Genomic DNA, 23,729 nt, shown 5'->3' with positions numbered 1-23,729 from the left:
TGGTTGTCACGAGCAATCCAACCATATTCAAACAGCAGCTTTTGAGCGAGGCCAGTCGGGGATGATGAGATTTTCAAAGATCCAGAGCAGAAATCTATCAATCCCTGATTGATACTCAGATGTGGTCCGTCGTCGGAGAATGAGAGATGATTCAAGTCTCCCTCGATCTCAATAGTTCGTTTACGTACCCCAGAAGCTGTGTCTCAGCAGGATACCGAGGGATCATTTGCAGGAAGCGCTATAGTGTGGCCATCTGGTGAAAAGGCAATTGCTTTGGCGCTCCTCATCTGGCTGTCAAAGGTATGCCTCCAAGATCTCGTGATCATGTCCCAGAGGCGCACTTTATCCTTGGTTGCTCCGAGAAACATTTGTCTCGTACAATCATGACAAAATCCGTGGCCACAGGAAGATTCAAACATGGCAGTATCACACTTTTCAAAACAAGAAACACATTCGTATTCAACATTTGCTGCTTGGTGTGAGGGTGTGCAGCGTGAGCATCTATTGTCTTCACGTAAACAAAAAGGAGCTAACAGATGTACGAGAAATGAAGGATAAAGAGTTAGGAAGTCCCGGATGTAGCGTCGATGTCAAGGGTCGATGATATCCTTGTCAAAGTCGTTTTGAATGGGCCACACTTTTGCCGACGTATTGCATCGGCCATGGGAGCATTCGACCTTCTATATTCTCAGCCCTAGCTCGTAGAAGGACTGGAACTTCATCAGAACTTAATCAAAACAATTTAACAGGACATTATCTGAGAGTATAGTTGACAGGGTAGAGATCAGATTGTAGAAAAAGATCTTTAGAGTTATCTAACAGTTTTATTGTCGCCATTCCTATTCTCCAAATGAAGTAGGTGACTCAATCTGCCCTGGGTTCAGGACTTATGTTGCTTACTGGCAGATGCATGTTGATGTGAGGGTTCCAATGATCAACTCAGGTACCAAAGAGAGAGATGGCCAGTTCTCAATGTGGAATTCGCCTCATTAGCTGGGGAAAGGGACACAGAGTGCTCGCACTCTGACAAAGGACGGGGTAAGAGGGGCCAGTTGGTCAGAAGAATACAAAGGAAACAAACAAGGGCTGAGACCCCATGATTTTCTTCTTCTAGATGCCGCCTCACGGACCAGATTCCACTGAGAACACGGTGCTTGTTTAGTCTATTTGGCATATACATACTGGCCTTCGACACCTCATTAGTCCCAGCCCAACCATTATTGCCATGTTCCCCAACTTTCTTCTTTCTCCATACTTGATCGTTGACAAGTAGCCCAGCGATATAGTCATCCCTTAAGCCCTAGTAGCTACTATAGACGGAACAATAATCACAATCAAAGCAACAACAACAGCAAAAAGGGCAGTAACAATCCATGGCCATTTCCTATCCCTCTTCACGGCGGCTGAACCCTCTTCATTTCCAGGCAGCTGCGGCTGCGATGGTATATCATAAACAACAGGTCCCGTGAGATTATTCCCTTGAGATTGGACGGGGTATTTGTCGTTGTGCTCTGGTAGATAGAGGAAAGGAGGTTCGGGTGGACTTCTGTTTTCAACGGGATGCGGTGCGCTGTTGGGGTCTTGTTCGATGTATGCAATTTCCTGTTGCTTGATTGTCAGTTCAAGAAGTTGATTGGTGCCTAAGACAGGGGATCAGGGCAAGTGCATACCGTGTTACTACTTGTATGAATGCTGAGTTAGTTGTCAGGTCTGGACAAAATAATGATGGAATTCATTTTCTTTTTGATAGGCTACGCCTTGGCGCATTGATGACGCCAGTGTTTGACAAAAGAGATGAAAAGAAATAGCGATCAGGGGAAATACGAGGCAAAGCAAATATGGATTGATAAGGCTATGCTCATCCAGAGTGAGCCACGAGGCTGAAGAATTTAAATGCAAAGAGAAGACGGCCACGGCTTAAGAAAACTAGTTTGCCTGTACAAAGAATCTACTAATAACAATACATCCAGATATACGCCATCTACTCATCCTTACTCTCCCTCTTTCGTCTCTCAACAACCTCCGCAACAGCCTGCTGCACCTCCGGACTACTCCTCACACCACTCAACACCAAACCCTCCTTCATACCCTTCCTTAACGCCGCAACTCCCTCCTTATCGCCCCGAAATGGCGCATAACCCATCTGCAACAGCCTCGTCGCTTCCAGATCCGTCGCACGTGAAAGATTAACCACCTGGCCTAGTTTCTGTATGGTCTCTGTAGGGAGACGTTCTCCTGGTGTCGAGGACGTTTTCTTCGCTAACTCTGGTGGTGTGAGTTGAGAAATGAAAATGTGTAGTATAATAGAGGCTTGGCGGGCGATCTGTAGGACTTGGAAGGGGAGGAGGTAGAAACTGGGCGAGTCGGAGATGTTGAGGGCGTTGCGGAGGCCTTCGGGGAGGAGGGAGGCGGGCGTGAAGACTGCGAGGTGGCTATGGGTGATCAGGGTGAGTTCGAGGGTTAGGAGGGCCGCGAAGGTGAAGAAGCGCCACTATCAGTCACCATTAGTTATGTTCGTGTCTTGCACGGAGAAGAGAGCAGACTCACGTAACGCCCCCAATCCGACCACCAAGTAAAGTTCAAAAAGATAATTGTCACAAAACCACCCACATACTGTGGAATTATCGACCGCTGCATAGCCGCATACAAGAAGTCCTGCATCGTCTTCTCATTCCCCCAGTTCAAAATCGAAGGTCCGAACCGATCATACGCAAACCGCTTCGCCGGATCCAAAAGCGTGTCCTGTGCCAGCTTCAAAAATACGAAATAGTCGTCTCCGCCACTACCATACACACCGTCACCTGCTCCATGACCCAGTTTGTCTGGATGGTGCTGCGCAGCCAGTCGTCGGAAGCGCGACTTGATCGTCCGGTCGTTGGCGAGCGGAGAGACGCCCAGCGCGCGGTAAAAGTCGCCAGCGACCTGGACGTTGTGAAAGGTATCGTACAGGGTGTATAGGAGGTAGCTGGTTATTACTAAAATAAAAATGCGACGGCGATGGCGCCCATATCGTGGGGAGGGAGGTTGGGGTCGAGGTTCGCCGGCGCGGACGGTGATTCCGTAGTAGATGCTTTGAAGGAGCGATGTGGCATACTTGCGTTGTTAATACGGTTCGGGAGTCAGCGCCAGCGAAAAACTTACGTTAGGAAGGAACGCCCACCCTAAGAACGAGAGAATGGACGACATGGCGGTATTATGTATGCTTGTATGTTGGAGGAGTCCCTGATCTGCAATTTGGCAGTTTGTTATCGCATTGATAGTTCCTGGATCCGCTTAGTCAGCCGCGCATTTTCGTTGTAGTTAGGTCGTCATTCTTCTTCACTCCCAATAAGAATAAGAATATTTACTGGATGACAGTACGGGCAATCGTGTGACAGTTATTATATGAGCCAGGTATGCACAGTGAAGCCAGACGATATAAAAAGAACACCCACCCCATACCTGGGTAAGCATCCAAATATATTCTACAGTTTTACTTCATTCTACTCCTTCGCAACAACTGACCTCTTCCAGTGTAAGCTCTCATGACCCTAACCCTTAAAGGAAAAGGATATTCTGACAATCTGTGGAGGCCCAAACACACAACAAAATGAACGACCTTCAAAATCACCAATCGCCCACTTCATCACCTCCAAGCACCAACCCCAAATCCTCTCCTCACCAGTGACTCGCATTCTCGCAGTAGCTCACGAGCAACAAGCAAACACAAATCCGTGGTGTTTCTACCTCCAGTCATCCCCCAACACCTCCATCTGCCTGGACTATCAACCCAGCTACAGCGTTCCCAGCACTAACATCCAAGGCGGCTCCAAGGCAAACCTGATCCTCTCAGAGCTGCCGTATCTTCTGCCACCTGATGCACAGGCAGATTTTGCTCTGGAAGTTGTTCCGGGGCTGACGGTTGTGGGTGTTTATGATAGATTGGTTGAGCATGGGCATCATAAGTACGAGTTTGATTCGAAGGGTGTGGGGTGTAGGCTTTTGGGCCACAGAGCAGATGGATGTTTCGCTGAGAGAGAATCTCATCACAGATGAAAAGCAGGTGTCTGCTGCCAATAAGGGAATACTCTTGCTGTGGCCGGATCGAACGCCGAATCTGCTTAATCAGGGGGCTTACTATCAGTGACGGCCAAACTCGAAACTGCTATCACTATTGCTAACAAGTGCAAGGGAGATTATCTGGGAAACACATACAGGTGTTAAGACCGACCGTATCGAGAAGCTTGCTACATTATTGCTAGTTTGAGAGATGAGAATTTGGGAATCTGGTTAGGGTTAAGACATCATTCGATATTGGTAACAGCACTGCAATGCATCTTATCCTTGCTTTATTTTACCTACACATTAGCTGAATTGTGGCCTTTAGTTTCTCAATCGAAAACTAGCACGCTGATTTTAGTGTCTCAGCCCTTGGTTATGAAGGAACCAAGTAGTCAGCACGACCTCCAAAGTCTCCCAAAAAGGCAATCCTCCACACCGCCAACTCCACCGCCTTCCCTTCCCATTCTCCAGCCAGAAAAAAAAAAAAAAAAGAGCAGGTCAATCTCCAACCGCAACCAAAACCCAATATCAACCCGTCGCTCCCCAGCGCAAGCTGGACAATCCCAAATACAACCATGGCAGTCGACGCAATGGATCTCGACTCAAACCCACCCACCACAATTGATCTCCCCGAGCGCAAGCGCAAGCACAAGTCGCAAGACTCGACCTCCTCCACAAAGAAGCGCAAGTCCGATGAGAAGAAGAGCAAGAGCAAGCCCAGCTCCAGCACCAAGAGCAAGAATGCCGGGACAAAGAAAACGCAGACAGTACCGGACTCGCCATACACACTAACAACTGCGACGCTTTATCTCCCCCTGTCGCCTATCTCTATCTCTCCGACCCATGCGCTTGCATCGCTGCTGGCCGAGCACCTTTCTCCTCTCCTCTTAACCTACTACCCGCCATTGAAGGGTATAGTCCTTGCGTACTCTAACGCCTCGATATCGTCCACGCCACCAAGCGCCTCCTCCGCAGCGCAGTCGCAAGACCCCAGCCCACAGCCATTGACTCTCGCAACATCCGCCAACGAATACGGTGTTCTCTACGTCTACCTGACAGCCACATTTCTCGTCTTCAGACCGCAGCGCGGTCAGATCCTCGAGGGTTGGGTAAACGTGCAATCTGAAGGCTTCCTAGGCGCGGTAGTCCTAAACCTGTTCTCCGTGGGCATCGAGCGGAAGCGCCTCCCAACGAATTGGAAATGGATCCCCCCAGGCGAGGAAGCCCCCGCAGCCAACAAAACGGACGACGAAAGCGAATCCGACGCCCCAACTAAGAACTTCGACCCTGAAAAGGAGCTTTTCACCCCCGTCTCCCTAGCCTCGGACGCAAACCCTCTCTCGGAAACAACGTCTAAACCTGCCCGTGAAGGTCAAGAAGCAGGAGAAGATGAGTCCGCGGAAGGATACTTCCAGTCCGTCTCTGGCCACCGCGTTTGCGGAACCGTTCGTTTCCGTGTCCTTGATATCGATGTTATCCCCGGCACAGACCGCGAGCGCGGGTTTATGAGTATTGAGGGGAGCATGCTTTCGCCCGAGGAGGAGAAGAGAGTTGTTGAGGATGAGAAGAATGGGGTTTTGAGCACGGCGACGCCGAGAAGGCCGGCGGCCAGTGCGATTACTATGTCTGGGGCGTTGGCGATTGCGCCTGCCACTGCGACTGTGACGGTTAGTGAGCCTGAGAAGATTGAAGAAGATCAGGAGCAGGAGCAGGAGCAGGAGCAAGAACCTGCCGTGGAAACGCCTAGTAAACCGAAGGCGAAGAAGAGCAAGTCTGATGATAAGGATAAGTCCGAGAAGAAGGAGAAGAAGTCCAAGTCCAAGTCGGATGACAAGGAGAAGAAAGAGAAAAAATCGAAGTCGAAGAAGGTGAAGGAAGAGAAATGAGTTCGTGACCTACTTATCACTTGTTTATACTACACTAGTACACTACTGTATATTTGATTTTGGGCGTTAAGGCAATTAAAACATCACACTATACATTCCGAAGCATTGCATATATTCATTACCAGTACTCAATACGAAAAGGAAGCTAAATCTTAACGCCCTCCGGCACCCCTACCTTCAACACATCCACACCTCCCTCAATCTCCGACTTACTCGGCATATTCCCCCTTCTCATCAACTCCGCACACTTCACCATAACCGGATCCATCGCCATACTAGCAACCGCAACAACCGTCTCCCCGAGACAATAAAACGCCGCAAACTTCGCATTCTCCGGCTCCCCCTTCAACACCAACCCATCCCACCCCTTAGGCGTATTCCCACAGTACCGCAGCTGCGCGCCCAGCGCGGACCAGAAGATTGGAATAAAGGCTTTGGGCTTGAGAGAACTCAACGGGGCGGGGGAGTGGGTGATGGAGCGGGCAACGCTGCGGCCGGCGTTCTGCGCGACGTTCCAGTGTTCGATGCGCGTGTGGGTTCCGGCTGGGTCTGTGCCGGGCCCATGGTAGGGGTATGTGGCTATGTCGCCGATGGCGAAGACGTCTTCGTTTAGGTTGGGGACGGCGAAGTGTTCGGTTGTTTTGATGGAGCCGTCTTTTTCGAGAGTGATGGCGGGATTGTTCTGCAGGAAGTCGGTTGCTGGGCGGACGCCGACGCCCAGGACAACGAGGTCGGCTGGGAGCTCGGTGCCGTCTTTTAGGTGGACGGCGCCGACTTTGGTCGGGTCTGAGGGGGAGGGTGTGGCCTTGTCGACGGAGGCGGAGAGTTTGAAGGAAACGCCTGCTTTTTCGAGGTTGGATTGGAAGATGCGGCCGACTTGGTCGCCCATGATGGATTGCATGGGGACTTTGTCCATGCCGACGATGGTGACGGAGTTTTCTTTGGCGAGAGCGTTGCCGACTTCCATGCCGATGAAGGAGCTGCCGATGATGACGATTTTCTTGTTCTTTTGCTCGCCGACGGCGTTGAGGATGGCTTGCACGTCTGTTACGAAGCGGAGGAGGAAGACGTTGCCTAGGTCTTTGAAGCCGGGGAGGGGGAGGGGACGGGGGATGCCGCCGGTTGCGAGGACGAGCTTGGTGTAGGGGTAATCTTTGCCGGATTTGGTTTTGACAGTCTTCTGGTTGAAGTCGACGGAGGTGACCTCGTCAGAGACGGTATTGATGGCGGCATTCTCGTACCACTCGCGAGGTCGCCAGAGGAGCTTCTCAGGGTCAGGGATTAGGGCCTTGGACAGCTTGGTGCGGTCGATGATGAGGTTTGGTTCCTTGGAGATGATAGTGACTGGGCCCTTATACTTCAATTCCCGAATAGCCTGGATAAGCCCCAAGGTGCCACTCCCACTGCTATTGTCAGCTCACTGCACATCAGGAATCCAAGAAATGCAAACATACCCTCCCACAACAACAACACCTCCCTCCCCCTCCGCACTCCCCTTAACGACCGGATTCCTCTGCCCAGCCTTAACAGCCTTCTCATCCCCCCTTATCCAAACACCCCCATCCCTCTCAAAAACCTCAAACTTCTCCAACGCATTCGGCGCCGGCGCATCCTCCACGTCCCCACTGCACACATTAAAACACGCCCCGTGCCACGGACAAGTAATCCGTCCGTCCGGAGACACGACGCCCAGCTTCAAAGGAGCACCATAGTGCGTGCAGCGGGGGCTCATGGCGTGGAACTGGTCGTTTACGCGGACGACGAGGACTTTGCCATCTTGGATACCGTCGACTTCGGCTTCGACCTTTTCCATGTTGGGGATAGAGGAGAGGGTGGGGAGGTCTTTGAGGAGGTATTCTTGGGGCATTTTGGTGGTTGATGTGAATGGGCGGGTTTGTAAGGAGGATGAGCAGCAGGAAGATGAGGAGGGGTATGAAGAAGACGTATAACGTCGAGATTGATTTAGTGATAACGATGGATGGACGCAACACGAGCACGAGCAGATGCTGGAATTGCGGCAGCCACAGTGACAGGTATTTTGATGAGAAGGGGAGGAAGAAGAAAGAGAAAAAAGAGATGAGGAGAGAGGAGGATATCGAACGATCTTTAAAGAGGACAAGGGTAGATAGATACGCGAGCGGGGGAGATGCATTTACAGAGGTGGACTAATGCCCAATATGATATGATGGATATACAAGTACCGGGGTCGAATATATGCTTAAAGTATGCTGAATTAACCGAGCATCGTGCAATCATACAAACCACATACACAGTCGATGTTTCCATGAATCTGAAGCTAATTACTCGTTTCGGAAACCCAATGACGTCGCGGTGAAAGCAGCACCTGGCCAATCATGGTCGGTGTATTAATGTTCATAACCGGTTAATTATACAACGTGTAGAGCAGTCATCATGAGAACATAACATATAGACAGTATCATACAACTATGTACAGCAAAGCATAATATGGACACAAGCGAAATCAAGTCCTCCTCCGCCTCCCCTTTGAACTCGGCGAGCTAACATTAACATCCTTCGACTTCCTCGTTCGTCGCTTTGTTGGCGGGATATTCTTCTGCACCCATCCCGGACCCTTCCGCAGTCGCTGCGACCTTGCGGAATCCTCATCACTACCCTCGATGGACGCGGGTGGACTAAATTGAGTCAGGTCCACGAAGTCGATGTCCGAGAACTGGGATGCGTGTGGTAGTTGGTGTTCCTCCGTCGGTGCATCTGTTTTGTGTTCTTTGTTTTCACTGGCTTCTTGCCATTGGGATTCCGGGACGGAGCTTATTTGGGATTCCTCTTGGGATTTGGTCGTAGATTTGGGGTTGTTGGGCTCGCGTTTCGTCCTGCGTGGAGAGGGGGAAGGAGAGAAGCCCATGAATGTAGGGTCGTCGTCGTTATAGGGGGAGTTTCGGTCTTCTGCTATTTCTGATTCTCGTCGTTGACGCTCCTCGTGAGCCTTGTCAATTTCGTAGAATGGATTCTGGACGAAGTCATTATCTGAGTGCGGTCCGCGCTCGGGATTGCCTTCTTTTCGATCCTTATCTTCTTGTTTATCATCCTTTCGCTGAGCAACCGGTGAAGAATCCTGCACCATAGATTTGTTGTCCGGTAAAGCCTGGGTCCAGAGTCCGTTAGAGGACATCAGGCTAGCAGGGCTGCTTATCGGTTGTAGGTCATCCTCGCTGACTCTGGGGCCGTTGTCTAGATGTGTTGGTCGGTTTCCGGCTGATTGCTCGTTACTGCTTTGTCTGGGGTCTTGAGTCGATTGTTGGCCGTTGCTGTTACCCTGGTTTACAGCAGCATCATTCGTCGATTCAGGTTGCTCACGTGGGGCGGACTCGGGAGGTGTCTGTCTGGCCTTCTACTCGAGGAGACCGGAAACCTTCGAACTTGGGTGACTTCACAGCAGGGCTCTCACTGCGCTCGCGGGCAATACTGTCATTTTTCTCCTCAGCAGAGCTAGCCTCAGCAGCTTCATTCGCGGAATTATCGACACGATCGACACGATCGACCTGCGAATCGATCTTCTGGTCATTTTCCACAGGAGAACGACGCCCTTCGATGGGTTCATTCGGGACAGACGGTGCAGGATCCGGACGAGTATTCTCAATAGACTCCTCTACAACTGGAGAGCTTCAATCATGTGAGCAAATGACTATAGATGCAAGGAATTAATTTACTGACATGTCATTATATCCATCTCCATTTCCATCGCCCTGCCCAACACCCCTACCAGTACGAAGAAGCTTCGGTTCAATAAAATCAGCAAACGACATCTCCCGGAACCCATCATCGTCTTCATCATCCTCGAATCCCGGCATCTCGAATCCACTGTACATGCGAGGACCCTCGTCTTCGTCGTCTTCGTCATTGTTGGCTTTTGGCTGTCTGCGATGGCGCTTTGCGAGGCGGAGTTTGAGGATGTTGTCTTCTTCGAAGATTTCGTGGATTTCGGCGACGCGGTAGTCGGATACCCTGGGTTGCCAGCTTGTGTCTTTGGACATGTCGAGTTGTTTGAATGCGATGACCGAGTTTTTCTTGAGGTCGTCTTCGGTCAAGTCGGGGATTGTGCTGATATCCTCCGGCAATTCAGGAAGATCGCCCTCCTCCACGTTCTCGGACTTCTCAGGCGCGGTCTGCTCATGCTCAATTCCATCCGCCTCCACACCGTTCGGCTGTTCCTGCTCGACATCGTCGTACTCAAGCTGCATCTCCCCATTTTCATAATCCCAATTACCATTGTAACCATCCTCATAGCCATCGTAGCCATCGTAGCCATCGTAGCCTTCCTCATACCCATACTCCTCGCCACCCCCATCATATATCTGAATCCTATCCTTTCTCTTCCTCTTCTTCCCCCAACCCTTACGCTGTCGGATGATCTCATGCGCTTTCTCATCCCAGCGCTGCTCAAATGGGAACGGCGGGGCAGTCAGCTCGACATCATCAAAGACACATTCCGTAGCGCGGATGATGAGCTTGTCTTCCCAGTTCTCGTCCTTGTCATCTTTCGATTCGTCGGGTTGTTCGGCCTCGACGGGCCGCTGGGATTGGAAGTTGTTGACTTTTCCGGCTAGCTTTTCCCGCGTGGCTTCTTCTTCTTCCTTGGACTTTGGAGTTCTGACACCTAGGGAGCCGAAGAGCAAACGGCGGCTGCTGGCGACGTCCAGTGAGCGCCTTTTCGTTTGGACGTCCATGGTGGTACCATCTTTAGGTTGTTCCTGCTCCTGCTCCTTCTCAGTAAATGCGTCAACATTGACGCCGCCGGCTTCGAAATCGCGCAGCAATCTTTGTCGTTTGACGTTAAACCCCGCCTGTTCCCGATCTTCTTCCGAAATCTGGCTCTGTCTCTCTTCCACGCCCTGGGCGGATGGTGCATTCTCCTTTTCAGTAAACTCGCAAACATCGACGCCACCAGCTGCAAGATCGCGTAGCAACTTTTGCCGTTTAGCTTCAAACTCAGCCTGTTCCTGCTCCTTAGCATTACGCTTCTCGTCCGCTAAAGGCTTGGCCAGAGCGCTGCCATCAAATTTCCAGTCTCCATTTTTCTCCTCCCATTCTCGCAATGCAGAAAAGTCTGCCTGCTCAGGTAAGACACCCAACTCCTTCAGCTTCGATAGCCGTCGTCGTAGCTTGTTGCGGTGATTGCTTTTTTTGGTTCGTAGAGAGCCCAGACCGGGTGGGTTTACTTTGAGCCTGTTGACGGTGATCTTGCGTTCTTCATCCCTGTCCTCTGAAAATTCGGAAGAGGAATCGGAGGAATCGGAGGATTCTGACGAGGTGTCACTCGATGAGATGTTTGAGATGTCTTCGTCTGAAGACGACGATAATGAGTCGCTCGAAATACTGCTGTCACTGTCGGAATCGCTGCTCATGCTTTCCTTGCTCGAGATGGACTTTGCGGAAGACGGCTGTTTCGCACTCACGGGAGACTTCACCTTGTGAGGCGCCGGTGACTCCTGTTGTTGCACTTGTCTTCCGCTCTCGAATCTCACAGATTTCGAAACTTGACGTCCTCCGGGGGATCGTAGAATCGGAGATTTTAGAGATGGACTTCCTTGCACTGTGGGACTTTTTGTTGATCGCAATCGCGAGGCCTGTTCGTCATAGACGCCCAGCAGATCGAGACCGGAGCTTTGCATATCTTCCTTCAATTCTTCTAGTTCTTGGGTTAGATCCTCAGCTTCAGCCTCGTGTTCAAAATCACTCTCCGAGACCTGGGCATCCTCGGGCTTTCCCTCTACCCTTTCTTCCACAGGGTGTCGAATGACCGTTTCGTCACCATCACCGGTCTCGTCATCTTCATTATCATCTTCACTATCTTCACCCTCATGATAATCCTCGTAGAAATCCTCGTCGTCCGCCTCATTATAATCACCATGCTGGTCCGGCAGGTGTGAGAGTTCTTTCCCAGTAGCTTCATAATCCACCGGAGCCCATTCAGTATCCTCTTCCTCATAGCCCCCACCGATACCATAAACAGTGCGCCGCTTCTTTCTCGGAGGAATATTAATCGCAGGTCTTGACGACGTCGATCGTTTCAAATATGGTCTTCCAAACGGTACCCCGTCGATAAGATGTTTTCCGTCCACCGAAATCTGATGACGACCTGAAAGCCGCCTAGCTCGTAAATCCGAAATCTGAAGTGCTCGGATCCTGCAACCAACAAAGCATTAGCCCCCCGAACAAACCAAACAAGCAAACATGGAGGAGGGAAGCACTCACACAACCTCATCCCCATCCCTCAACAAGCCTTCCACATCCATAAAATGTAAACATTCAGACCCCGCAACCTCAACCACATAATCCTCCAGCCCCCACTGTCCCGTAGACCTATCCCCGAATAACTTTGGCTCCGTCTCAAGCGGGACAACTTCGTTCACATCTTCCAGTAGCTGCGCAATGGTGTATCCGCTGTTCGCGAACAAGGCATTCGGGGCGCGGGTTGACGCGATCGCGGACGAGTTCGCTGAGGGTCTATAGGAGGCGGTTTGTTCGAGGGAAGGCGAGGATGTTGACCAGAGAACGCGCGTCACGGGGAGGCTGTGACGCTGGATGACGAGGTGGATACGCATGCTCGTTTCCTCGAGGTAGGGTTGAATGAATCAAAGGCTTGACGATAAAACCATGGATATAAGAGGAAATGTTCAATATGATGGGAGAATCGGTAGTTGTGATATTCTTGCGAGCGACGCGGAATCAGCAGGTGAATGAATAGTAGAGTTTGACGCAAGGTGGCTGGATGAATCGTCTCCAAGTTAAATATACCGGTGACTGAAGAGCATTATGAACGCATATTGAGTTGGAAGGTGAATTCAGACGTTGTTGAACCGCGATCTGGAAGCTTTCGAGGTGCTCCCGCTAAACCCGTTTTGAACAGACACCTTAGGCATTGATATATTTCCATAAAACTATTGGCATTGCAGAGTAAATAATGGACTCTTTTTACATAAACATAAAATACGTATGAACAAATCACATTCCATAGGTAGCAATATTAAAAGAATCTGTGCAAACTCCGAGTAATGCATTTCTATACAACTGGCTGCTCAATGTCATACTATGACGGATGTCCCATGAAGTAAGGTTATCTCACCATGTGCTCAGAAAGTCTAGATGTCGTGGCTGTCGTGGTAGATGGCATCTCAAAAGACCTAGACCAATCAACCTCTGGGATGTGGGCTTCGCGGGACCGGCTTCCTGCTGGGAACTCCGAGGTTCATAGGCCGGAATCCTTGCCGAGGTTGCCTTTGTTCTTGCGGACTTTGCTGCGCCTGGGGAGACTCTCCAGCTATCGATTGATAGTGCGGTGGATCCTCCTCAGGCTGAGGTGGCACTTTGTGGATTTTCAGAACGCTTTGTTGACGCGCAACTGGGGATGTGGGAGGCGAACCAGACTGAGTTTCCGGAGGTGTCGAGGGAAGCATATCAAACGATTCCTCTGATGACATGGCCGCGGGGTTGCCATAGGGTATTGCCGCTGTTGAGGCCTCAGGATCCCTTCCCGGGTTGACTGGGGATTTCGAATCAGCTCCAGATTCAATGGTTCTGGAAGAAGAGTCATCTGGTGGGTTATACTCGCGGCGGGGACCATCCACTGGACTCAATATTTCTGCCATTGCGTCCTCGTAGCTTGGCGGTGCTTCGTCGGGGACTTGGTCTGCACTGGTAGGCTCAGGTGCGGCTGCCGGCCTTGGAGGCATCGGAGGACGTTCCGTTGGACTGTCCGTGGGTCGAGCGGGAAGAGATGGAGCAGCAGGTTCTTGTATGCGTCCAGATTCAGTCATGGCATCCAGAAGGGCCTTGGGCGGGGCGATTCCAGAGTAGATTTTGACTGGCATTCTCAAAGGGAGGATAATGAGTTGTGGCTGTCACAAATCAGCATATGCGACCAAAAAGGAGCGGAATCTGGCAGGCAGCATGGATCGTTAGACGTACTTTGATATTTCCGAAACTGCCGTGACTCAAACCGACTCGAACCTCTAGTTCATAAGTCCTAGAGACGTTGCAGGTTTCAAAAGTCGGAGCAACTGAGTTAGGCAGTGGTAATTGATTCCACATGCGAGCATCTATAGTCCATTCAGTGCCGGCTGGATCACTTCCCTTACCCAACACAGCGCCCATGTTGCTCCGGCTGAATATAACCCAACTGCCTGTTTCTGTTCGGTTAAGATCGTGAGCCAGAATATGAGTTTTTGCAACCAATTCAATCTGGAATGACTGCAAGAAAATCGTTTCTGAAGTATCCGACATCTTCTTGACCAAAACCCGTAGCGGAATGGGCTCGTTACAGGTGAGAATGGAGGGATTTGGTAACCTAGCATCCGCTGACACGCGCGGACCATCAGCGAGGAGATCAAGGGAACCAGAAACCTTCTGGAACAGGCTCTTTGCCTTGGAGGAACTGCCTTGTCTGGTGAACTGATGCTGCCGTCTCGCATACGTCTCTTGGTTAGGATCGCCTGTCCGTGGGGGTTCAATAGGAAGAAAGTTCAACGGCGTGGTCTGTTGCAATTGTCAACATGCGTTCCAACAAATCAAAAATCGAAATTAAACATACCGCACGAATGTTTTCCTTGTAGAATTGTGGCCGAATGATCGTTGCTTTGATATAATATCTGATATCTGCCATACCGGGAAAGCCATTTAAGGACGGCGGAAGAGTCTTCTTAACATGACGGTTGCTTTGGCGCGCCATTTCAACCTTCAATCCGGTAATGTTTAAGTTGGTGAGCATGCTATTATTGTGCGTACTGCACGCATTGTTGAACGGGACCTGGGCGACCATCAGTGTCAATCAACGCATATGCGCAACGGGGTCAATTCACCTTGAATTCAAACGGATATTCATAGCTTCCAGCCGCAAACGTATAGGCAGTATTAGGGCTGTCCGGATTGAAGATCGCAGGAGTTGGGAAGACAGTCACCACTTTGTACAGTATCTGCATGAAAACCAGTCAACCTCCATCTACATCGCATCCCTTCGACAATAGTATAGAATCTGGAATCCGAGTAAGTCGCACCTTATGCACTTCGAGCTCCGTCCGCTTCTTCTCTGGGTCTCCATTGGGATGCCGTGGGCCTGTTAAACGCGTCTTGCTCTCTCCCTCCAATTTGACTTGGATGCCTCCTATCGCGGCCTCAGACGGTAGATTGACGACCACTCTTCCAGTAATGACATCGAGATTGGTGATATGGTTGTGAGGACCGTTCAACTCGATTGAGGCCGACATGGCGATGGCGCTGGAGCCCAATCGGCTCTGAAGGGGCCACTCGTCGATCCCAGCGCTGTTATGATCGGAGTGGACTTTTCGATAAAATCCCCGGTCGGTTCGATGATTTGGTCGCGATATGCAATTATTCCGTAGAGTGGTGTTCCCTTCTGCAATTTTCTGAGCAACAGGAAGATAAGAGAAACTAGTGACACGGAGTGCGATAACAGTCAGAGCGAGCAAGCGAAATGACGTTCGGGGAAGAACTGCCGGGGCGTGGGCCCAACTTTCGGCGGCTTCGGAATGCGTTACAGGGCTGAGTTTGGGACAAGAAACGACAGTGGAGATTATTAGATTTTAGTATGGATTGTTATTGCACACAGCCCGGTTTGATTGCATTTCCGTCTCTGTCGGGCGTTGCAAAGCCACTCGGCATCCATGGCATGCAACAACACCGCCACCTTTCACTACTGTCCCTTTCCGGCCTTTTGCTTACTGACTTATTAAGCAGCAGCAGCATGACTAAGTTATGGGGCGGTGCGTGTTCAGGGAACGGCGCCGGAGCGATCATGGAGTGACCCCAGAATCCTGCCTGATAGTGTATAAGTGAAATGTTTTTCTTCAATTTCCGTCCAGTTGCCCGATTCGGGTGCCGCCGCTTTTATGAGGGTAGCACGTGAGTGCTCCGTGAGTGCTCCGTGAGCGTTCTGAGCCACTCACTGATTGCTCACTGAGCACGCACTTGCCGCTCCGGCCGCTCCCGGATTCCTCTAGCAGGCTCAGTGAGCGATCTGGGAGCAGTTCTCCCTTTCCCCACGTTGTGTCTCATGTGACTACAGACAGGTCTCTAAAGTGTGTACAGACTAAAGCTTCCAGATCTATGATACAGCCCATCACTTTCATGAGGGCGCCACGAATACAAGTGCTGAGTAACTTAACTTGGTCACTGCACATGATGGTTATTCAAAGTATGCTTTCTGGTTGGGTTAAGAGGAAGTGGAGGGAAGTGATCCTGATAATGGGTTTACTCCAGAGGTATTTTGCCCTGATTTTAAATATAAATACAGTCTACACACCTCAATGCTACTCACCTACTCACTCTTCTTACTTTTAAGATCTCATCTTGCATGCAACATCTACAACGTCTTTGTGGCTCTTGTGCTCCTATCGCGATCGATCTATTAAAACATGGCCAAGCGTTCCGACTCGTGGAAGGCCTCCCAACTTGAAAAGAAAAGAAAAGCTCGCTGTGAACTACGTCTGGAGCGGGGATACAATGCAAAAGCCCATCAACAGAAAGATGCTGAACGAACCGGGGGCAGAGCTTCAATGAAGACTAAAAATAAATATAAAGAAAAGGTTAATAAGTACGCGGAGTATGTTCCTATGTCCTTTGGATTCAAGCCACTCTACTCACACTCATCTATTAGATTTCTTATCAAGGAGAAGGACATGCCCGAAGGCTATAAGGTTGGAAAGGGACACCCGACTCCGACACTTGAGGAACTCAAAGAGTTTTTCCGTTGGGTCATCAATTCTACGGAGGGCAGAATTGCGCCTAATGGACGACCAACCATGCACACAATGTTAGTCTGGGCCCAAGAGTTCGTCCCGGGATTCTCCCTTGTAACTGGAAAGGAGATTTCTTCCCGTGATCGAGCTGACCTCTACTATGTAAGCTCACTTTTCTCTCTTGAATAAATGTTTTTTCTAACCATTTCAGTGGATTGAACATGATTTGGTCGAAGAGGGAGTACTCTCAGCGATCAGGAAGCCAAAATATAACTTCAAACTAAGAGATTTTGAACGTGCCATCCTTGCTTTCTGGTCTACTGACGACCCATTCTTCATGTCTGGGAGGTACCGTGTCCAATTCCATTTCATTACACTTCAATTCCTATGCACTGGTGCTAGAATATCCTCCTTCACTCCTACATCACCTGACAAAGTTGGACGAGGACTCCGTTACAAGGTAAGGGCTGTGATTGTCATTTATTTTATTGTTCAGATGCTAACATTAGTCAGAATATTGAACTTGTATTATTTCATGCTGACAATGCCCCTTGGAGGATTGGATGGCGGCTTGACCAGCAGTTCATTAAAAATAACAATGACCCTGAGAATACAGTGTATGCAGCTTTATATTTCACTATTGCCTTTTGGATTATGAGTGCATTTGGATACTGATATCAAGATTCATTAGGTTTGGCACTGCCATCTGGGACTGTGATAAACCCATTTATTCTGGAGCACTTTATCTCCTAGCTCTTGCCCTTGCAGACAATGCTCTCTATGGGTTTTCAACTCCTGAAGAAGTCTTCGAGCAAAGAATTCCAGAGGGGCAGGATGAACTGGTTCTCAGATGGAATGAAGAAGCTGAGGATCGATGCATTGTCAGAGGAGTCACTGCAGAAGGGGTCAGTGAGGACCCGTTAACAAAGGAAACATATTGAGCCGATTTTCAGAAGATCCTCAAGAATGCTTCTTATTTTGTCACTGCCACAGTTCATGCAATGCGTCGGGCCTTAGGAGCAGCTGTCAAGAGTCAGTCATTACTTCCCCTCCCCAAATTAATCTGTCTTCAAAATTGGCTAAAGTCTTGTGCAGAGAAATATTCATCAGCTCATGTAGCCCAAATCCTTACACAAAAATCCAAGGCTGTCTACGGAAATGACTATCTCCCCAACTGCTCAAGTGTGGATGTGCTTAATGCTCTGATGGGTAAACCGGCTGATAATACTCACATTGACTTTTTTCAGGGCTTCAGTCAGTTCCATGAACATGGACTACCACGGCGGCTACCTATAGAAGAGGAACAGAAGATTGATTCAAACCCATGTCTGATTGCGAAAGCCACGGAGATTCACAACGCAGAGTCTGACAATGATACTAAACGCCTGAAGCGTGAATACAGAATCAGAAAGACACGCTGGCGGTGGATTTATATACTCGTGATCAGGTGATCGTAGATCACCTGACTTCGGCACGCTCTTGTGAATAGCTTCAATCGAGAACCATTTATGGTTCGAGGTGCCTTTCGGGCCTAGCCCGTTACACATTGTGCAACCCACCTCCCATCAATGACCAGCCAGCATTATGAAGTGATGGTGTATCGCCATACCACCATCCGTGCTGGATACTGTATCGAATGCATGTGGGATGACAAAAGTGCCGCCACCTGCAGAATGAGAGCTTTTGACAGAAGCAATGTGCTGAGAGCTCACCTGGAAGAGCATATTGACCAAAAGTCATGGCCATCGGTTTGCTCTGACCATCTTTGTAACCACGCCTCTATGAATGAACTGGATTACCGTCGACACCTTCACGATGCACACCATTACAACAAAGCCATTTGTGTTCGACCTGGAAAGGGCCCCAAGAAACGATTGTACACTGAGCTTGACAAAGAGTCTGTCACAGACAGGAATCAACTTGACCAGCAGAAACGTCCCTGCAAGCTTCAGAAGAACTTTTCACCACCCTCACATGCTAGTACGAAGGACCTGAAGATCATTTTCTGGAGGCATCCAGAAACCCAACCGAAGGCCATGTTGTCTCCCCCCGCTAATGTGGAGGATGAGGATCAAGAGAGCCTGAAGAACGTGACTTGTCAAACAGCCAATCACTTTGAGTATTTCAGTGAAATGCCTTGCACAAGACAGGATGGCAACATTACTTGCTCAACCTCATCTGACGTTCCTGAGCTAGCTGATACTTCAAATGTCTGTGCAAGCCCATTTGCAGTTAGCTCTGTTCCCTGTACCATCCCAATCGATCCACAGATCCTGGAGGCATCTAGTGCCATTTCTTGCCAGTCAGATGGTGGACTGGAGCAGCTCAATGGATGTAGCCTCAGTGGAAAGTTGGAAGGCTACTCTTCAGTTGAGCGGCCTGGAATCAATATCCTGTCTCAAATGTCACATGACGACCCAACCCTGGGAGGTATCGAACCTCAAGGCATTGCTGTCCTCGAATCCGAGAATATGCCCAACCACCAGTCCTTAACTTCATTTTCTCTAGGCAAGAAGCTGGAGCGAGGACCAACAAGCAATGAACCGCCAACAGTTGCAGTGCCATCCCCAGTCATCCAAAGCTCTTTCAACATGGGCACAATTGGAAACAAAATAGGTGCAGAATTTGCATCAACACGGCCGTTTACAAGATCTAAAGCAAGGGAACGAGCTACCAAAGTTTTCCAGAGTCATACAATCTCCCAAAGATCCATTCAGAAGGCTAAGCCTTACAGCCAGGAAGAGGATCAGCTGCTGAAGAGGCTGATGAAAAAGGAAACCACTGTCCAAGATGTGGCGAAGAGATTCTCTGTACATTTCCCTGGACGATCAGCTGCTTCTCTTCAAAGACGTTGGCTAGTAATACAACCGCCATCACGGCGATCGACCAGGCCAAGGTCAATCAGACATCCGGCTTAGATTATGAACTTGTATATAGGCTAATGTCAGTTATTGTTGGATTAAAATAATTGGGCCAGATACCTATTTCAATTGCATTCTTAGCAATTTTACTCAAGTTGCGATCGTTTCGAGCTACTACTACTACTACCAATCTCTTTAAATTCTGCATGAAATTGAGTAGATATATGAGGTATATGTATATCTTTGGATGCTGGAAATTGCAACACCAACGAAACAAGCTCTACAGGGATCTGGAGCTGGATGGGGTTATGAGACCCAACGCTGCAGAGGAGCACCCACAAGGACGACTTCTAGGGGAGCCAAAGCGACTAGGGCACTGCTACAATTCTTAGCCAACACCAGCGTAGCTCTACCTCAGGAATATCTACAACGAGGGTCGGGTCTTTCCACGCCTCCACGGCTCCTTGGGAGCCTCGGAAGCGGAAAAGCCCTGGTCCCGGTGCGGGACATACGACGGGCAGATCGGAACTGCCTATCTCCTAGCTAAACTACCATCTATCATCTAAATACAGGTAGCTCCCCGCGCGGGGAGCTGCTTGGGTTTTCACAGCTGTTAAAAGCAATCTAGGCATCTTCGAGTTTTCTTGATATGGAAACAAGGAGAAGTGAGAAGAAGAGGGGGGGGGAAGAAGGGGAAGAGGAGGGGAAGGAGGAAAGGAGAGGAGGGAACCAGAGGTAAGCCCTAGAGGTTCCCAACTTTGACACATTTAGCATCTTAATGGCGTTTACAGATGGCAGTATAGAAATGTGATCTATCCAGCCAATCTGCATATGCAGTGAAACCGGTCTTTTTGGTGAGGATATCCACTACTCGTTGTTGGCCCCAAGGATGTGCCGCTGCTTTGCGACCCTCTCGGCAGAAATAGAAGTGGGAGGGCTCTTTTCTGCGGCCACATGAGCATGTCAGTAGGGCCTCATCATGTTTAAAACGTTCATGGTACTCTGCAAAGTCACCATGACCGCTCCTGGCTGCTAGGAGGCGACCCAGAGCTGCTCGGGGAAGATGGAGCTCCGGTGGCCGCTTCTCTATTCCTATACCAAGGTCCTTATATCGTTTGGGGGCCTTCTCTGCCCAGAAATGTGCAAAGCATTGCCAGTGCACTGTCTGGGCTGCCCGCTTGGCGGCTGCTATTGAGGCAGGTGGTAGAGGGAACTCAAAGGGAGCATGGCAGCCCAACCTGGCCTCCTTATCCGCCTCTTCATTTCCTTTGATGCCTGTGTGTCCAGGGACCCATTTCACCTGTACTGTGCCTGATTGTATGCCAGGTGCTCTGGGGCAGTGTGGCCAAATCTTGGAAGTTCATGAACGTTGATTGACTTGATCCTTTGGGTTGGCCTTGGAGTTGCTGTACTGCTTCCAAGTTGTCTAGGCAGATGTATATGTCTGTTGTGTATCGAGTTCTGGGGTCTTTGAGGGCTGCCTGTAGGCCAAGCAGGGCCGCGTGGGCCTCTGCATCAAATACCTCCTGGTTGGGGAGCTTCCTGTGCCCACAGAGGATCTTGATCGTACTGGTGCCCCAGTAGCCTACCCAGCCAGCGCCTGCAGCAGTGTCCTCCTTTTCTTTGGACCCATCTGTGTATACGACCATTGCTGAAGGTGGGATGCTCTCTAGCCACTTTTTAAACGCTTCTTTGGACTGTGTCTTCGGAATTGCAATTGGCCGCTCTTTGGGCTCTGGATTTATATCCCAGGGGCTCATCAGTAGTGGATCTATCTGTTCAACGAGATGGATGTTTGCCGGGTCGATGGCCCGGCGGAAGCGGGTTTTGATGTGTCGGCTTTTTTGGTGCATGGCCCGGCGGTACAGAGGGTGTCGGGCATCCAGTTGTTGAACTCTGACTTCTAGGCCGCGCCGTCTCTGGTTGAGGAGGAGTTCCACAGGCGGTATAGCCGATTCCCGGTGGAGTGCTGCTGTTTGGGTGGTCCTGTAAACTGGGAGGGTCCCTAGGAGCGCACTGCGGAGCACCCGATCCAGACAGGCTAGCTGTGCAGCTACCCCATTAGATACCAGTTTTTGTTCACCTGAGATGCTCTGCCTTGGTCTGTGTCGTCCTGGCCACCATGCCTCAGCCCCATAGCATAAGACTGAGACCACACAGGCAATTGTTGCTTGCCGCAGTAGGGGGGCTTTGACTCCTCGTACAGTGTTGGCCAGGGCTTGTATGCCATTAGCGGCCAGTTTTGCCTTGGCTGCCAGTGTCTGGGTATGTATTCTGAATTTGAGCTTCCGGTCAAACCAGATTCCCAGCCAGCGTGTCGCCTCATTGAGTAGGGGAGGTTTAATCTCCACTGTGCCCTCAGGGGTTTGGATTGAGCAGGTGGGGTTGTTCCTCTTCTGTCACGGCGCTCTACTAGGATGATGGAACGTCCAACTCATGGGTTCTACCTAGGTAGCTATCGACGAGAATAATCAACATGAGGAAGGAAGAAAGGAGGTAACGCCATATTTATCAACAAAGCAATAAAGCAAACAACCACACCTCACGTGATAATCAACCAACGTGACCAGGCCGTCACATTACCCCCCGGCTTCAATAGGCATTGTCCTCAATGTCATGGTCAACCCACAGGTAAGAAAACATGAGAAGGCAACAATACATGAGACACTTGAAAAAGAAAAACACATGAACATGTCCAAACATCTCCAAAAATCAATCATCGAGATCATTAAGGTCATCAAGACGGTTTGCCTCTAACCTTGCAATCATCTGCTGGTTCCATATTTTATTGGATTCCTTGTGTGCCTTCATGGAACAATCCTTCACCCAATGATCAGAGGAGCCACATCTCACACAGGATCCTTGTTGTCGTCGTCTGTTCCTTTCATCTAGGGAGGTGGACGCTGCTGACAGGGAGTTGATATTGATGACGCTGAGGTCCATAGGATCAGACTTGGTGTGAGAGCCAGATTGGTGTGATTGAGAGTGGGAAACATTGGTGGAATTTGAGCTGAAAGAATGACTTCCCAATTGTTGAACCACACGAAGGAAATCAGTGTATGATTTTGGAAGATTCAACTGCTGGTTGAGACGTCCTCGGAGAGTAGGATTGAGGCCTTTCCTGAACGCTGAAATCTTGGTGACATCAGGCCAATCTTTGCCCTTTGCCTCATAAAGAATCCTCTCAAACTTGGCGATGTAGGCTGCCACAGATTCACCACTATCCTGCTTTAGGACTAGTAGATAATCTTCAGCTTCTTGAACCTTGTTGGGGTTGTCATAAACCAGAGATAGTTGATCAAGGATGGTGTTGTAATCCCAGGTGTTGGTGTCTTCTGCATAAGATAACTGGGGAAGAACTAGAGCTTGGACTTTGCTTTCCAGATTCAGATAGACATAGTAGAACTGAGCCACTGCATCACCAATAGCTGGAGCATCAATCCTAAGCTTAGCCTTCATCGAAGCAAGCCAGGTATCAAACTTCAAAGATTGGCCATTGAATTTCTCGGGATCAGGGAGGCATGGCTTTGGTCGTTGAAGTGGTTTGGGTTCATTTTTGACGGATTCGATTTCATTCTGGAGGGCGCGGATCGTAGAAGAAAATTCGTTTCGGAGTTCTTGAAAGGGGTCCATGATCTTTAAGAAAGGGATCGTGAGCTTGAATCTTGAAAAACTTAAGTCTTGAGAACTTGAAGGGGTGCCAGCATAGTCGCAACCACTGGACTTCTTGAAAGTTGAACTTGAATATGCCAACAACAGAAGTTTCAGTCCTGAGCTCTAGAAACTTAACTGAAGCAGCGCTTGACTTGACTTGAGGATGAACTTGAGGATGGAAACTTGAATGGAGACACTGTTATAGCCTGGCCAGCTCCCGAACTGCGGCACCAGCGAATCCCTTGAAGGGAGAAGCCTTTGGTATTTCTCTCCCTAAGGTATAAAAGGAGGATGTTGATTATTATGTCACGGCGCTCTACTAGGATGATGGAACGTCCAACTCATGGGTTCTACCTAGGTAGCTATCGACGAGAATAATCAACATGAGGAAGGAAGAAAGGAGGTAACGCCATATTTATCAACAAAGCAATAAAGCAAACAACCACACCTCACGTGATAATCAACCAACGTGACCAGGCCGTCACATCTTCCAACCTCTGGTGAAATGCTGGAGCTCTGTTTTAGCCAGGTCAAAAGTGAGTCCTTCTCTTCGG

At 49.7% G+C, this 23,729-nt stretch overlaps 9 protein-coding genes across 9 annotated transcripts; 4 read left to right on the top strand and 5 right to left on the bottom strand.

The window, feature by feature from the left end:
* Window positions 1-1,981: 1,981 nt before the first annotated feature.
* On the bottom strand, window positions 1,982-3,186 carry ACHE_70728S (J domain-containing protein; the record flags this gene model as incomplete). The annotated part of the gene is made up of 3 exons (XM_043283093.1): window positions 1,982-2,491; window positions 2,548-3,093; window positions 3,142-3,186. 3 exons carry the CDS (start codon window positions 3,184-3,186, stop codon window positions 1,982-1,984), a joined length of 1,101 nt encoding a protein of 366 aa, XP_043140407.1.
* A 198-nt stretch (window positions 3,187-3,384) lies between these two features.
* ACHE_70727A (uncharacterized protein) lies at window positions 3,385-4,035 on the top strand (the record flags this gene model as incomplete). Its single annotated transcript, XM_043283092.1, has 2 exons — window positions 3,385-3,393; window positions 3,544-4,035. 2 exons carry the CDS (start codon window positions 3,385-3,387, stop codon window positions 4,033-4,035), a joined length of 501 nt encoding a protein of 166 aa, XP_043140406.1.
* A 581-nt stretch (window positions 4,036-4,616) lies between these two features.
* ACHE_70726A (DNA-directed RNA polymerase I subunit RPA43) lies at window positions 4,617-5,927 on the top strand (the record flags this gene model as incomplete). Its single annotated transcript, XM_043283091.1, has 1 exon — window positions 4,617-5,927. One exon carries the CDS (start codon window positions 4,617-4,619, stop codon window positions 5,925-5,927), a length of 1,311 nt encoding a protein of 436 aa, XP_043140405.1.
* A 145-nt stretch (window positions 5,928-6,072) lies between these two features.
* On the bottom strand, window positions 6,073-8,079 carry nfr1 (putative AIF-like mitochondrial oxidoreductase (Nfrl); the record flags this gene model as incomplete). The annotated part of the gene is made up of 2 exons (XM_043283090.1): window positions 6,073-7,330; window positions 7,382-8,079. The coding sequence occupies 2 exons, from the start codon at window positions 8,077-8,079 to the stop codon at window positions 6,073-6,075; spliced, it is 1,956 nt and encodes a 651-aa protein (XP_043140404.1).
* A 330-nt stretch (window positions 8,080-8,409) lies between these two features.
* ACHE_70724S (uncharacterized protein) lies at window positions 8,410-9,078 on the bottom strand (the record flags this gene model as incomplete). Its single annotated transcript, XM_043283089.1, has 1 exon — window positions 8,410-9,078. One exon carries the CDS (start codon window positions 9,076-9,078, stop codon window positions 8,410-8,412), a length of 669 nt encoding a protein of 222 aa, XP_043140403.1.
* A 181-nt stretch (window positions 9,079-9,259) lies between these two features.
* Window positions 9,260-12,511, bottom strand: ACHE_70723S (uncharacterized protein; the record flags this gene model as incomplete). Its single annotated transcript, XM_043283088.1, has 3 exons — window positions 9,260-9,569; window positions 9,621-12,092; window positions 12,162-12,511. 3 exons carry the CDS (start codon window positions 12,509-12,511, stop codon window positions 9,260-9,262), a joined length of 3,132 nt encoding a protein of 1,043 aa, XP_043140402.1.
* A 588-nt stretch (window positions 12,512-13,099) lies between these two features.
* On the bottom strand, window positions 13,100-15,169 carry ACHE_70722S (arrestin (or S-antigen), N-terminal domain protein; the record flags this gene model as incomplete). The annotated part of the gene is made up of 5 exons (XM_043283087.1): window positions 13,100-13,804; window positions 13,875-14,441; window positions 14,497-14,712; window positions 14,765-14,878; window positions 14,960-15,169. The coding sequence occupies 5 exons, from the start codon at window positions 15,167-15,169 to the stop codon at window positions 13,100-13,102; spliced, it is 1,812 nt and encodes a 603-aa protein (XP_043140401.1).
* A 1,167-nt stretch (window positions 15,170-16,336) lies between these two features.
* On the top strand, window positions 16,337-17,601 carry ACHE_70721A (uncharacterized protein; the record flags this gene model as incomplete). Its single annotated transcript, XM_043283085.1, has 5 exons — window positions 16,337-16,524; window positions 16,579-16,822; window positions 16,872-17,120; window positions 17,174-17,277; window positions 17,352-17,601. 5 exons carry the CDS (start codon window positions 16,337-16,339, stop codon window positions 17,599-17,601), a joined length of 1,035 nt encoding a protein of 344 aa, XP_043140400.1.
* Window positions 17,602-18,228: 627 nt separating this feature from the next.
* ACHE_70720A (SANT/Myb-like DNA-binding domain-containing protein) lies at window positions 18,229-19,578 on the top strand (the record flags this gene model as incomplete). The annotated part of the gene is made up of 1 exon (XM_043283084.1): window positions 18,229-19,578. The coding sequence occupies one exon, from the start codon at window positions 18,229-18,231 to the stop codon at window positions 19,576-19,578; it is 1,350 nt and encodes a 449-aa protein (XP_043140399.1).
* Window positions 19,579-23,729: the final 4,151 nt, after the last annotated feature.

This window comes from Aspergillus chevalieri, chromosome 7 (genome assembly GCF_016861735.1).
Source record: "Aspergillus chevalieri M1 DNA, chromosome 7, nearly complete sequence".
Classification (NCBI taxonomy): Eukaryota; Fungi; Ascomycota; class Eurotiomycetes; order Eurotiales; family Aspergillaceae; genus Aspergillus; species Aspergillus chevalieri.
This window is presented reverse-complemented; position numbering and strand designations above follow the sequence as displayed.